Source organism: Falco naumanni, chromosome W, assembly GCF_017639655.2.
Source record: "Falco naumanni isolate bFalNau1 chromosome W, bFalNau1.pat, whole genome shotgun sequence".
NCBI lineage: Eukaryota > Metazoa > Chordata > Aves > Falconiformes > Falconidae > Falco > Falco naumanni.
This window is the reverse complement of record NC_054079.1, coordinates 12,080,321-12,094,520: the sequence shown is the minus strand read 5'-3', so window position 1 is coordinate 12,094,520 and position 14,200 is coordinate 12,080,321. Positions and strand designations below refer to the sequence as shown.

At 42.7% G+C, this 14,200-nt stretch overlaps 1 protein-coding gene across 11 annotated transcripts in view; it reads left to right on the top strand.

The window, feature by feature from the left end:
• The window catches only part of LOC121080478 (CUGBP Elav-like family member 4), an 817,088-nt gene that overhangs the window by 726,644 nt on the left and 76,244 nt on the right, over positions 1-14,200 (top strand). For 5 of the 11 annotated variants that reach the window (XM_040578501.1, XM_040578511.1, XM_040578508.1 and 2 more), the window contains 3 exons: positions 5,323-5,385; positions 5,642-5,647; positions 7,012-7,092. In XM_040578501.1, coding sequence (XP_040434435.1) covers positions 5,323-5,385; positions 5,642-5,647; positions 7,012-7,092 — 150 coding nt within the window. Of the gene's footprint in view, positions 1-5,322; positions 5,389-5,641; positions 5,648-7,011; positions 7,093-14,200 lie in introns of all 11 variants that reach the window. The other 6 variants (XM_040578506.1, XM_040578504.1, XM_040578507.1 and 3 more) reach the window with 2 other exon arrangements.

The following is a 14,200-nucleotide window of genomic DNA, read 5'->3' as shown; positions in this document are numbered from 1 at the left end:
ATATCGTAGCACAACCAGCAATGTTGGGTCATATTTGGATTTGTGGAATTCAATAACTGGTAAGTTGTGTTCAAGAGTTTCCATAAAGGATTAATTTTAATTCAGGATCTGATTCCACCGTGTCAGTATCATTTTGGAGGGGGATCACAGTAACACTTTGGTTCTTTAACTTTTTGAGTGAGTCGTTTGGAACATTTACCAGTGGATTAGGTCCCACCGCTTGAGGCTCAGGTACTGTTATTTCCTTTTTAATTAATATTAAACTCCCAGGATCTGATCCAGCTACATATAATCTTACTCCCCATGTTTTGCCAATAAACCAGGCTGGATTGGACAGGTTAGTGACGTTTATCCAGAGGTACCTACAATTTTTACGGTTCCACACAGTTCCACCATCAGTTTTAGAAGGGGTTGTACAGCCAAAGGGACCCCACGTTATCGTATGAAATCTATCAGGTTGTTTCGGGGTCCAAGCTGTGGCAATAGTTTCGCAACTCCAGTAGGCACAATAAAAATGACCAGGGGAATTATAATAACTCCTACCGGGATTTGAACTTGGGCACCAATATGTATTCCTACTATTAGTGTCCCATTTGCTCCTGTTGCTAGCACAATTTGGGGATTGCCAACCGTCCATAAACTGTAAGCCCATCAGCTGACAGATCGTGACGTTGAAGGAGGGTGCATCAGGTGTCACCTTGATCTGAATTATTTGTTGATCTTCCCACCGAAGTAAGAACCACTTAAATGGTTGGTGGGGGTTATATTCTGCTTGTACTAAATTTATACAAATCAAAACAAATAAATACCCAATGCTGGGGAGGACTGGTGGGTTCTTTCTGATTAAAACTTCCCTTTTTAACCTATGTAATTTGGTTGTGTCCCTTGTGCCTTCCCCTCTCACTTTCAGCAATAAGGTCTGGGGCCTCGGGGGTGAGTTATGTTGTTCATTGTTATACAGCCCCCTTGAGCATCTCTTTTTCAGTCTCCACTTCTTTACGTCTCTGCCTCCTTCACCTACACTTTTGCCTAGTGCAGCGAGGTGTACCATCTTCTCGGCAGCAAACGTATTCTTCAGGAGAATGTTCCTGGGTTTTTTTTCGCTCCTTATAGGCCTCCCAGTTTTTTGATTTAACTTGAGGTTGTACACAAGGAATTTTAGGCACTGTAGTTCTACAAATTACCTGTACAATCTCTGGGTGGGATTCTCGAGGTTTGTTTGGGTGTGTACACCCCTTTTCTGGGTTAATACCAAGTGCCAAAATTTCCCACCAAGCTTGGGTCCACTTAACTATTCATCCAGTGGCCACCAACAATTTTAAAGCTTGTGCAGTTATTTTTCTTTCTTTTTTATAACACTGTTTACAGTGATCCCATAAGAAAAAATCCTTGCTACAATGATCCCATCAATTCTCTTTACATAATTTGCATTTCATACAAACAAAAGGATAACAGATATAATCCTTCCTAGGGCAGAATATAGTTTTAGTCCAGTTCATTAGTCCTTTTTCTTATGCAACTTCAATTTCAGAGTTTCTGGATCTCCAGAGCTCTCCCACTGCTCCTCAGAGATGGGTCCTTTCACTTGGCTGGCATGAGTCTGTCCTCTTTCAGCAGTCCGAATGGCGGTTTCTGTAGTGAGTAAAACAAGATAAGGCCCTTCCCAGCGGGGAGTTAATGAGGACTCCTTCCATGACTTGATTAAAACTTTGTCTCCAGGTTGTATATTGTGTATTGCAATGTCCAATGGAGGTCTTTGTACTGCTAAGCCTTTATCTCGCAATTGTTTTCTCATAGCCATAAGTTGAACTATATATTGTTTCAGTTGTAAACTTTCGACCTGGGGATGATCTCAGGGAACCTCCAAATCATAAGGCATTCCATATAATATCTCAAAAGGGGATATTCCCACATCAGTACGGGGTTGAGTCCTAATATTTAATAAGGCTAGGGGAAGGCATTTCACCCAAGACATTTTGGTCTCCATCATCAACTTAGTCAGTTGTTTCTTTATCTCACCGTTTAACCGTTCTACTTTTCCCGAACTCTGTGGGTGCCAAGGTGTATGATATTCCCATTTGGTCCTCAAAGCAGTAAAAACTTCCTTTATGATTTTTGAAACAAAATGTGGTCTCCTATCAGAGTCAATAGTTTCAATAGAACCATACCTAGGTATCACATTTTCAAGTAATAGCTTGGTTACCATTTGGGCAGTGGCCCTAGCAGTTGGAAATGCTTCTACAAAGTGTGTTAAATGATCTATTATTACCAATAAATATCTATACCTTCCGACCTTCGGTAATTCAGTAAAGTCTAACTGAATTTTGGCAAAAGGTCGGTGGGTTAACTCTCACCCTCCTAATGGCCTTTCTCTTAGTTGGTGTTTGCTCACCCTTTGACAAGTTATGCAGTCCCCAATTATTCTTTTTGTTATATTATATACCCCAATACATGCATATTTTATAGCAAATTGATCTACTAATGCTTGAACCCCCCCAATGGGTGTTTTCATGGTATTTACGTAGAATTCTTATAGCCATGGTCTTTGAAATGACTTCTCACCCATCAGAAAGTTCCCATTTTCCTGATTCAATCTCCTTTGCCCCCATCTGTGTTAACTTGTGTTTTTCCTGTACAGTTAAACTGTACAGGAAAAACTTTTCTCCATGAACACAGCAAAACTTGTAATTTGGATTATCACAGCTACAATAGAGCGTATTGTTCCCAAAATTCTTCCAACAACTATAGCAGGGAGGCTCAAGCAAATCATCCCCGCAATTGATACACCCTTTACGGGTTTCATTCCAGTGGTTTCTATCTTTCTTCTCCTTAAAAATCATTAGAGCAGCATACTGGACAAGGGTCACTCCCTCCCCTAGTTCATACCCCCGCAATATTTGTTCTAATGCCTGTCCAAACAAATTTGGAGACTTGGTGAACCCCTGAGGTAAGACTATCCACCGTAACTGTTGTTTTCTGTGAGTGTCCGGGTCTTCCCACTCAAAGGTAAAAAAATCCCTGCAATCTTTCTTTAATGGGCATGCCCAGAAGGCATCCTTTAAATCTATTACACTATACCATTGATCATTGGGGCCTAGCTGACTTTAAAAGTGTGAGGGTTCGCCACTACAGGGAATCTGGTCACCGTTTGTTTATTAATTTCTCGCAAATCATGCACTAATCTATATGTTCCATCAGGTTTCTTTATAGGTAAGATGGGGGTATTAAAAGGGGACATACAAGGTTCCAATATCCCTTTTTCAATTAACCTTTGAATCTCAGGTTTCAATCCCTGTCTTCCCTCCATCGGTAGGGGGTATTGTTTTATTCTCACTGGTATTTCTGGGTTCCTTATTGTCACTGAAAAAGGTTCGATATCCAATTTTCCAATGGTCTCCGGAGTATACCATACCTCAGGGTTCATTCTCCTCTCATCAACTGTCCGTAAAGGACACAATTTAATTCTTAGTTCATTTTTTATGACTTCCAAACTAATCCCTAATTTTATCATTAAATCTCTGCCTATATAAGTTATAGTCTGCCTCAGGCACTAGCAGCAAGGACCCCACCCCTAATTTTGAATCACTCCCCTGTTGCTCCAGTAACTTCTACTTTCCACGAGGATATCTTACACCCCCGGGGTAATTTTTGAACAGTAGATCTTTCTGCTCCAGAGTCCACTAGGAACTCTATTTCTTGTTGCTGGGGACCCACTTTTAATTTTATCAAGGGCTCATTTTTCTCACGGGTCCCCAGCAGATAGAGCCCCTGACCCCCCTAATCTTCTTTAAACATCCTCTCATCCATCATCCTCTTCCTACAATTCTTCTTAATATGTCCCGTCTTTCCACAATAGAAACAGGTCCTCGTTTCCTTCTCCCTTCCCTGGTTCCTACTTTCCTTTCCAGAGGGTCCCGATGGGTTAAGGTTCATATTCCGTCTGGGCGGAGGACCTTTCTGTCCTTCCCTTACTGCTGCAACCAAAAGCCTAACTTGTTTCTTTTGAGTTTCTTCCTCTCTCTGAACATAAACCTTCTGCGCCTCTCAGAGTAACTCATCTAATCCCCTTTGCTGCCAGTCCTCCATCTTTTCTAATTTCTTCCGAATATCGATCCATGATTTAGCCACAAACTGAGTTTTCAATAATACTTGCCCTACATCAGTGGTTGGGTCTAACCCAGAATAGAATTGTAAACTCTTCCTTAGTCTTTCTAACCATTCTGTAGGGGTTTCATCTTTCTTTTGTTGTTCATTAAATGCTTTGTGAATGTTTTTTCCTCGAGGGACAGCTTCTTTAATTCCCTGTGATGTCCCCCTCCAAGCAGCATCTCCTCTGGCACAGGGGGATGCCTGGCAGTAACACTGTCCTTGCAAGAATTGTCATGATGGCAGGAGCCACTGCTTTGTTCTTTTCTCCTTCTTCCTGCTATGCCCCTGTTGTTTTCTGCTCTGATTGAAAGTTTCATGTGACTCTAGCTGTCACTGAGATCTGAGTTTGCACAGCACCTAGCATAGTGTCAGTCCTGCCTTAAGATGAGTGCTCTTTGGCATCGATTACTGCAATGCCAAAAAATCTGCATGATCAGAGGTGGGGTTCATAACAAGCTTGAGGAAGGGGGGCAAGGGTAGGGAAGAGAGGTTTCTTTGCCTTCTGTTTCAGTCTCACAGGCTGCTTCCAAGTCTCACAGGGTGACTGCTGGGGGATAGAGCCCCCTTGTACATCATGGGGGGGCTCTGTACAGTCCTGTCTGTAGGGTGAGTGAGCTTCTCCTCTTCTGGGACGTTCAGCCCCTAGGTTTGTCTGTCCTACACTGAAGAGGGTCCCCCGTGGAGAGTCGGCCAAGTCCCAACAATCACACCAATATGGCTACATGCCATGCTCACTTTATTAAACAAAGAGGTCATATTTATAACTTAAACTGATCACTCACCCAACTTTACACACAGGTGATTGGATAAAAATCTCTGGCCACATGGGTGTCCGTGTCACTGATTGGTGAGCATGCTGCAGGCGCCTGATCAGAGTGTGCTGATGAGAGTGTGCTGATTCCGCGGTTCCCAGGACTTGCTCTGCACCTGGCTTCTTGTTTGTGCATAGCTTGTTTTCTTTCTCACACTGCTTGTTCCCAGGACAATTTAAAGCTGCTCTGCAGCTTCAACTAACAGGCCTGGGTTGTCCAACCCGGACAATGGTAACATATGTCCTCGGTCCTTTAAAAATCCCTCTACACTACACCACATCACATATTGATCAGAGAAGAGAAAGGGAGAGTGCTTGTCATGCTTTAAACCAATAATTCCTTATCTCTTGTGTCTCCACAGCACAGAGTCCCACTGCAGCAGACCCCTTGCAGCAAGCCTACGCTGGAGTGCAGCAGTACGCAGGTTGTTAGTATTAACACATTCTCCCAATAAACCTTTCTTTAATCTCTGAACACACCTGAGGGGGCTGGGGGAAGGGAGGTGTTTGCTGATACAAGGCAAGCTGGGGGGTGTGTGTCACAGACTCTCAAATTAAATTTGAACTTCTTGTGAAAACAAATATAAAGCCCAAGGTCTTTTCTCCTAAAGGAGGCAATGTCCTTCCTTTCCCCTGGAAAGGCTCCCACTGACCTATACCTCTGTGCATCTTCATTGGCAGGACCAGGTCTGGTCTGCTTAGCACAGCACACAAATGCAAAATCAGGTCACTGATTTGGGGGCCACTTTCTGTAACAGGTCTTAGTGCTGCAGTGAGGAGGGAAGATGGGCAACCAGATCCTGTCAGGATATGGTATGTTTGCACATATCCATTTTAGTATGTAGTCTACACTGGCTATACCCAGCTAGTTAGTTTGAGGCTTGCTTAGGAGCTACACAGACATACTCCTGGCTTTCCAGCAGATTTCTCCACAGTTCCCAATGGATCAGCTTCTGCTTGTGTTGCCCTGTATGCTGAGCAGGTCCTTTGTAGTTGATGGAGTGACATCAGCCAAAGTGACCTAATGCAGACTGTGACCTGCTGCGTTCAACCTCCATTCACAGGGTATCCATAGCCAACTTTGCAAGGAAGGTGCCACCCCCAAAGTAATTATTTCCTGTGGTAACTGAAGCAATCATGGGTTCCCACTGAGGAGTGACTATTATCTCATGTCAGCACTATATCTGGAAAGTTTATTTAATTCTCCATGTAGGGCTTCATTTTCTGGTGTTTTAGTTATCGTCATTTATCGCTTGTGAGGTTTGATAGATGGGAAAGAGCTCAAGCCTTTGAGCTGTTAATTAATCCCTCTGCACACACATAGCCCTTATCCTCTGCTCTCTGGGCTTGCAGGTGACCTGTATTCTATATTTTTAGCAGCATGACACATTATCTATCATCTGTGGTACTGAATGGCTCCCCTTGTCTGCTTGGTGAGGGAACTGAGGTGGGGAAAACTGTTTAATTGCCACACACTGTTTCCACTGTCTTTGTGTGAGAGAAAGAAAGTCTCTGTGGACATGAAAGAAAAATGTATATCCGAGACTGTATGTGCAACTGTGCCTATACAGTGTGTGGGCATACAAAGGTTAGAGTAAGGGAGGAAACACACGTGATCTCTTTTAATGAGCATGTGAATTAATCAGGGTGCAAGAGCGATTACACAGGGAAACATGCACTCTGCATGTGGCTGTCAGCATGGGTGTTGATATGCTGAGCTTATGAATCAATGTGTTTGTAGTGCAATCTGGGATGTTTACACATTTCTGCTGGGGAGATCTCAGTGGAGACCCCCATTTACACTGCATGGCTGTCCCTGGTGTTACTGCTGACAAAGCCAAAAGGAGGGTGGGTGCTCAGGGTGGTACCTCCTCAATAATCACTGTGGTTCATCTGCCACACCTCATGCTGCATGAGATGGCTCTTCACAGAGGCAAAATGCAGGGGTAGCCCACTTCTAGCTTGGTATCATGGTTTGGAGTGAAAGCTCCTTGCTTCCCAGCACTGAAATATGTCCCTCTTTCTTCTTTCCCTTTCTGTCTCCCTTGTAGCTGCTTATCCTGCTGCTTATGGCCAGATTAGCCAAGCGTTCCCACAGCCACCTCCCATGATACCACAGCAACAGAGAGAAGGTGAGTAAATGGGCTGTCCTCCTTTCTGCCACCAGCACACCATTCTCATCACATTGTTCCCCTCATCATATATCTACAGAGTATTCATTAAACACCCAATTGCTTTGAATTCATGGTCCGCTGAGTCTTTTCTCAATTTCCATATGTGACACAGCATCATTGGCATTAACAGTAATGTGAGGGAACATCCTTATAGGGAATCGCTGCTGAGATCTCCTCAGTCCCTAGGGAGGGGAGAATGCTGATGTGCATGGGCCATGGAAAGACCTGTTAGGCAATAATGTCCAGTGGTGGTGGTGTGGTGGTGTCTGTGTTAGAGACAAGCAACAAGAATGCAGATGAAAATGCTATTGCATTGGAATAAAGGACTTAATAGGAAATGAAGCACTGGTGGCCCTTCATTAAAAGCCAGTAACATGATTTCAGATACCTGCTATTTAGAGAATGAGGATCAACTATTTAGAGGAGCTGATCTAGTCCTTTCAGCCTTCAGTGATAATCTTGAAGAAGAAATTAGAGCACAATATCTATATCAGGATGAGATTAATCATATAATAAAAGTACCTATTTCTTTACATTGACTATGAGAGCAGTCAAGTTATCTAGTCTTCAGGACAGGATGGCTGCACTGGAGATTTGAAAAGTAAGGAGAGGTGAATCTCCTACTATTGCATGTAAATGTTCTGTGAGGTATCCATGCCATGCTTTGCATAAAAAAAAACTTGCCTGAATGAAGAGTCCTGTATGTTCCCTTTACAGTCAGTGGGGAGCATTGGGATCCTAAGAGGCAACTTAGTCACAACCGTCATCCATGGAGTCCACTGCTCTCTCTTGACAAGAGGAGACTGCTTGCCTAAGTGAGGAATTTAAGTCAGATGCTTCAGCTTAGTGTAGAGACCCTCATTTAAAATAATTACATTTCAACTTTTCTCTATTAGATCACTAATTCAGATATATTCTATGCTATATGTGTTATACATAATGACATTTAATATTTTCATATAATGTAACAGTCAGAATGAATTGAATCAAGATTACACTGTCAAACTAAAACATTTTGATGACCTAGAACTAACTCTGGGGAGGGAAATCTCATATTGTAAGAAAATTAGAAATGTTGGCATTCCGTTCTAATTTGGAACTAATTTTTTTACCGATGTCAGAACTTCCTGGGGAACACAACTTTCAGCTCCTGATTAGCTCTTGTACATGTCCCTGCTGTGAGAACAGATGCACAGATCTAATATATCATTACAGAGATGTTCCCCCATGCTGAAGGAATTTGCTTTTTATTACTTACTGTGACTAGATTAAGCACAGGACAAAACGGCAAGCAGATCATTGCTCAGCATAGCATTGTGTCAGAAACAATCAGAAGCAAGGGATAGCTGTTGTGCTCAGTTTGAATACCCACTGCTCAAAGACCCCTGCGTTTGCAAGGCACCATGTGTCTCTGTGGGTTGAGGTTGTCACCCAGTGGACAAGTTATCTCATAACTCCTTGCTCCTTCCTGTAAGCAGCTGGTATTGAGGATGGTTGGGGCTAGATAAAAGAGATGAACCACCAGTCCAATGCAGGATGCTATTCCCAGTGTCCTCCATTTTCCTGCAGTGTTTAGATGCTGTGGCTTTCTCTCCTGCTTACTAGAAGGAGAATCTGTAAGGCACAACACTCCTTTTTAGAAGAGGGTGAAGACCTTTAAGCATCTGTAATTTTTAACAGGAAAATGCAGAAAGATGGAATTCTAATAATAATGCTCAGTGCTGAGAAGAGCACTTTGTGTTTCCAAGGATATGACAAATGTTGATTCATTAATGAACCTGCTCACAACAATAACATCAATGATCACATTGTTAATAACAATGCTAACTCTCCGCTCCCAGATCCCGGTTGGATAACAAGCCCAGAGCCACTTGGCTGCTGCAGTGTTCCTGTAGAGATTAGACATTACTTCCACATGAGTGCTGAGGCTACTGGCAGCTGACAGAGTGCATGGGGTGGAACAGATCCAAAACAATCAAAGCTAGAGATGAAGTCTTGATTCAGCCTATGTCAACTAGGCAAAACTTGGGGATAATTAAAATTTGTATAGTATTACTCATCTTGACATACTTTCTGAAACTCAAAGTACACTTAGATATTAAAATGAAGTGTAGGCTTGTGACTCTCATCTGCCCTGTACTCGAACATGCTGGGGATGGAATAGCTAGCAGATGCAGAAGAGGCAATGAAATTCCAGGCTCTGAGTATTTGCTGTAGAGGTGAAGTGTGCAATTGACCAGGGCTGCAAGCTAACTTCATACAGCCTTATGGGATAGCTCATTTTTAATTACTGTCACAAGAGCAGTCCTTACGACAGTGATTCACAGTATTGGGGATGCAATGCTAGCTAGCTGATGTCAGCTCAGGTACATGGCATTTACTTGTGTTGACAGTGGACACCCAGAGATATGTTGGGTCTGCTGCTGTCCCCATGATAACAAACAATGAGCAGGAGGGTAAGGAGCATGGGCAGAGCCATGGCTTAGCAGCTTGGGTCCAAACAAGCCAAATCAACTTAGACACACTACAGAATTTTCTACCATGTACTCCCGTGCCCTCAGTCCTGGTTTTTTTTCCATTATCAAACACAGTTTGCCTGTAATATATAAACCATTCATAAACTGTGCATTCCTTACAAATTTTCCTGTTGTCCAAATCAAGGCTATCTGTGCTTCTACTGTATTAATGAATAGAAATATCTATAACAAAGTCAGAAAGCCAAGAGCCACAGTACATGTCAGGGTAAGAATGAACCTTGATACTTTTTTTATAAGTGTTCTAATGGCTAGATTTTGAGCTGACTTACAGCTCTTTTGAAAACTAAAGTGTGCAGTAAATAATTTTATTATTGTATTTGGCCCTGAACTGCAAAGTATACTGCTCTCCAATAATCCATTAACTCAGTCCAAAACAAGACCTTTCTCTCCAAGAAGTTAGTTGGAGTTTTCACTAAGGTTTTGCCATACCAGCTCTGGTCTTCCTCTTGCTACACTGATCCTGACTGAGTTCATTAAAAGTCATTGCATGTGTGCACTAAGTCAGCTCTTCATAGTATTTTGAGCTGAACAACTAACAACTCATGTGTTTGGTTTCTTAAAAATATACACATATATACAGAGTTGGCCATACATATAGTCTTCCATGGAGTGCCCAGATTAACTTGACTCAGGCAAAAAACCCACCCTACACCTCAAGGTATAAGGGCTGAGACAGAGCGCGCTTGTTTTGTGACTTCTTTACCAAGGACTCTAATAGATAACCTACAGCTGGGTGGATTTAACAAGAACCTGCTTTTTAAATTCTAATAGCACAACTTTCATATATGATAATAGTAAAAAAATAATAATAAAAAATCAAACTACCCCAGATTGTTTCTCAATAGCAGGTGGAGTTTTTAGCATCATAAATTAGAAAAATCCCTCTGTATTTGGGAACAGAGTGAGTTTGGCCTTGAATGTTGAGTTGGTATGGGAAGCCACAGCATGGGTTTCCTAGACACATTTCACAGCTGAACTGAGCTTTGAGGATGGTCTCTTCCTTTTGGTCTCCAAGCATTGAGAGACAAAGCTGACTTCAAGGTGAACTAAGGGTTGTTCTCTCCTTGAGCACAATCTCTAAATCTGGTGTAGATAAAGTTGTATGCCTCCTGGTCTGCCTTATGCCTTAGTAAGAGCTTCTCAGCACACATAGGCAGAATCCCTAGTCATGCACAAGACATCCAAGACCCCAAGAAATGCAGATGGTATTTTTGAAAGAATTTGCAAAGTTTACAGAGCAAACTGCTGGCTCAGGTGATATCAGTGGGGATTTTTGCCACTAACAGCAGCAAAGCCAAAATTTTACCTATTCTATTATAGTATGGATCTGAAAACCCACAGCAGTAGTGCTCTGGGGCACATTCAGCTGAAGGAATGAATTTTTCCCCTGATATACTGGACCATGGTCTTCTCCTGGAAGAAGTTTTCTCAGCTCTAACAGATACCTAAGGGGTATGTGTGTGTATGTGTCAGTGTTTAATGCTTTCAGATTGTTTCATATGTATTTATCATGTCCATAACTCCACATTGTGTGGAGCTTAACTACAGCAAGGATTGGATTGGAAAAGGGATAGTGGCTCAGTGAGGAGACTAGGAAGAGGCAGACAGGAGGTGGGGAGGGGGAGATTGAAAAGCTTGGCATGAAATAGGGGAGCATGATTGTGGGCCACTGAGGATCAAAAGCAATTTAGCTAAGCAGATGACCAGGTGCCTAATTAGTTAATTATTCCACCTTAGCATTATCCCCCCATTTTGAATAAACACTGTTACCATTTTCATGACCTCTAGGAAACACACAAGATGCAAAAAGGATCAGCTGTTCCTTCATGACAGTCTTTTCAGCAAATTAGCAGGGAGAATTGTGCTTAGCAAATATTCATTAGGGCTTCATTTTCCATTAATCCAAAAGGAAGTGTGGAGAGCCTATGACTTCAGTCATGCTGAGGCCCAGGAATTTTAATGAGCTTTAAATGGGCATCTGTCAGTATCCTGACTTTTCTGTATTCTGACAGCCAGGAGAGGATTAGTATTTGTTGCAATTTAGTTACAGCAGTCAGGAAATAATGCAACACAAGATAGTAAGCAGCAAAAAGCTTTACCATTGGTCAAACTCTACTGTCCACATTGTTTCTCCATCCTCCAGAGGCCAGATCATACTGCTCCTTGTCTCTGCTTCATCCAGGTCCCCCCCACCCCGCTTTTCAGAGCTATTTAACCACTTTGCTGTAGAATCACAGCTGCATATTATCAATGTCAATCAACCCACTGTCTTCGTTCCCCTATAATTCCCCCTTTTTGTTTTTTTTCAAAAGGTTGCTTCTATTTTACAAACATTTGACAGGTGATGGGGTTGCAATTGCAGAAGGGCTACAATGCCCACTTGCAATCTTCATTGGCAATTAAATGCAGCAAAGCAGCACGCCTTTTTTGTTTCTTCAGGTTTATGTACCCTTTCTCCAGCTTCTGTGATTGGCTATCCTTACAGCTAGCATGCTCAGCAACAACTATTGATTGGCTAAGATGCATGGGTTTCATGTTCTCTGCCAGCAGCTGACATGTCACCCCATATCCAGCTCTAGCCTTGCTTCATATCCCGTTTTCTCTCTCTTCCTTCTTGTCAGAGTTCACTCAGTCAAGGTTGTGGCTCGCTCTCTTTAAAGACACAGCTCTATCCCATCATTAAAGCCTGAGATGCCAGCAGCCCAGTCTAATCCCTCATTTCCCCCTTTTTGTTTTTCATCCATTGCAGGGCCCTTTGCAAACAACAAAACAAACATTGTATCATGAACAAGATGACACAGATTACAAACAGTCCCATGAGTCACAACTCAATCCCATGAACCAAGACCCTTACCCCAAGTGACTTAACCTATCATCTAGAAACCCATGACACTATGTTCTGTGAAGGTGCTAACAAACTTAATTTGCCTATGGCATATGGTCCTCCCACTTTCCTGCTGGGTAGCCCTGGCCAAGCCCTATCTCCACAAAATAGAAATAAACTTTTTGGTAATTACCTAGGCAGGGCCACATCTGGGGCAGGTTGTGTATGATTACACCCTACAGATGCACACCAGTTTGATTCATTTCTCCACAAAGGACTGTCAGGTGTGACAATTTTCACTCCCACCCCATTGTTCCAATGAATTTCTGCTGTAGGTGTGAAGTTAAAAAACACACAGAATTCCACCCCTAAAGTCCCTAGAATATCAAGCTCTTGAGGTTCCAGAGGACTGACTGACAGACAAACTATCATCCCTGACATCCCACCACTGGGTGCAGTCTGTCATTTTTCACACTTGTTCTATCCCAATACTGACAATTTTTCTGTTATCCACTGATTCTCTGACCTGTTTGAGGGACCCTCCCTTCCCACACTGCTTTTCTAAACTCTTTAACAGCCTCATATTGCACAGGCTGCCACTCTTGAGGTTGATTTGGCTGATAAAATACCAGTCATGCCATCACAACTCCCAAAGCTCCTCGCTTAAGCGCTTCCCACTTGCATTCCTGACACTGATCCCCCAGACCCCCTTTCATCCTCCCCAAAAATACAATCAAGTCGGGGGGGGGGGGGGGGGGGGGGGGGGAGGGGGAAGGACAGGACAGTCTGGTTTCTTTTCCAGATCTATAGGACCTGGATCAAAAGGTTTATCAGTGCCAATGAAATCATTGCCTGAGTTATCCTGTTTCCACACTTGGCCCTGTGCAACATCCACAAGATGAACCTCCTTCAAGCTGCTGTCAACCATGGATTCTTCTGAGGTCTCCTTGATGGAGGATACAATCAAATATGTACACAGTTCCCATGGGAAGCCAAAAGTCCCTCCACTTATAGCAGGTAGAGCTATGGAGCAATGATTGTATGTTTCAGCTAGTTGTAGACTTTTCTTCACCGTCTTTCTTAACAGGAACACACACTTCTCTGCTTCATCTTTCCTCCACCTAGGACAAACAGCATAAATTATGTTCTTGCAGGGGAGCTTCCCAGGGCCCACGATAACAGCACATCCAGGCTGCAAACTCCCATTCTTCCTCACCAGCTCATCACACTCCTGTTGCAGTTCTGGACCAGCCACTTTTAATAGTACATCAGCAAGGCCACCAATGTTTTTAAAGTCCTCAGATGCATTTACCACAACATCAACAGGATAAGTGCACAAGTCAGCTTTATAAACAGCTATTACAATTCTATCTGTGGTCACTTGACTATAGGTCTTGCCTGTATTACTATTTTCTTGCTGTTATTCCAGCTGTTCTGACTACTCTTCCAGCCTGATTAGACACTTAAAATCTTGTTTTGCACTAGCAGCAAAAAATAATAAATTTTCACTCTTTGAAATACGACTCAGCTCTCTAATTACCACACAGTTATAATGCAGGCCAGACAGAATTTGCTCAACTAAGGTGACTCCCTTCAGCACTTCTCAGCTCACTCAAGGATATAACACTATGTTTTTTCTATATGCTGAAGTCAACTTTCACAACTTTATTCTGTAAATCACCCCAAACATCGGCCTTCTTTTTCT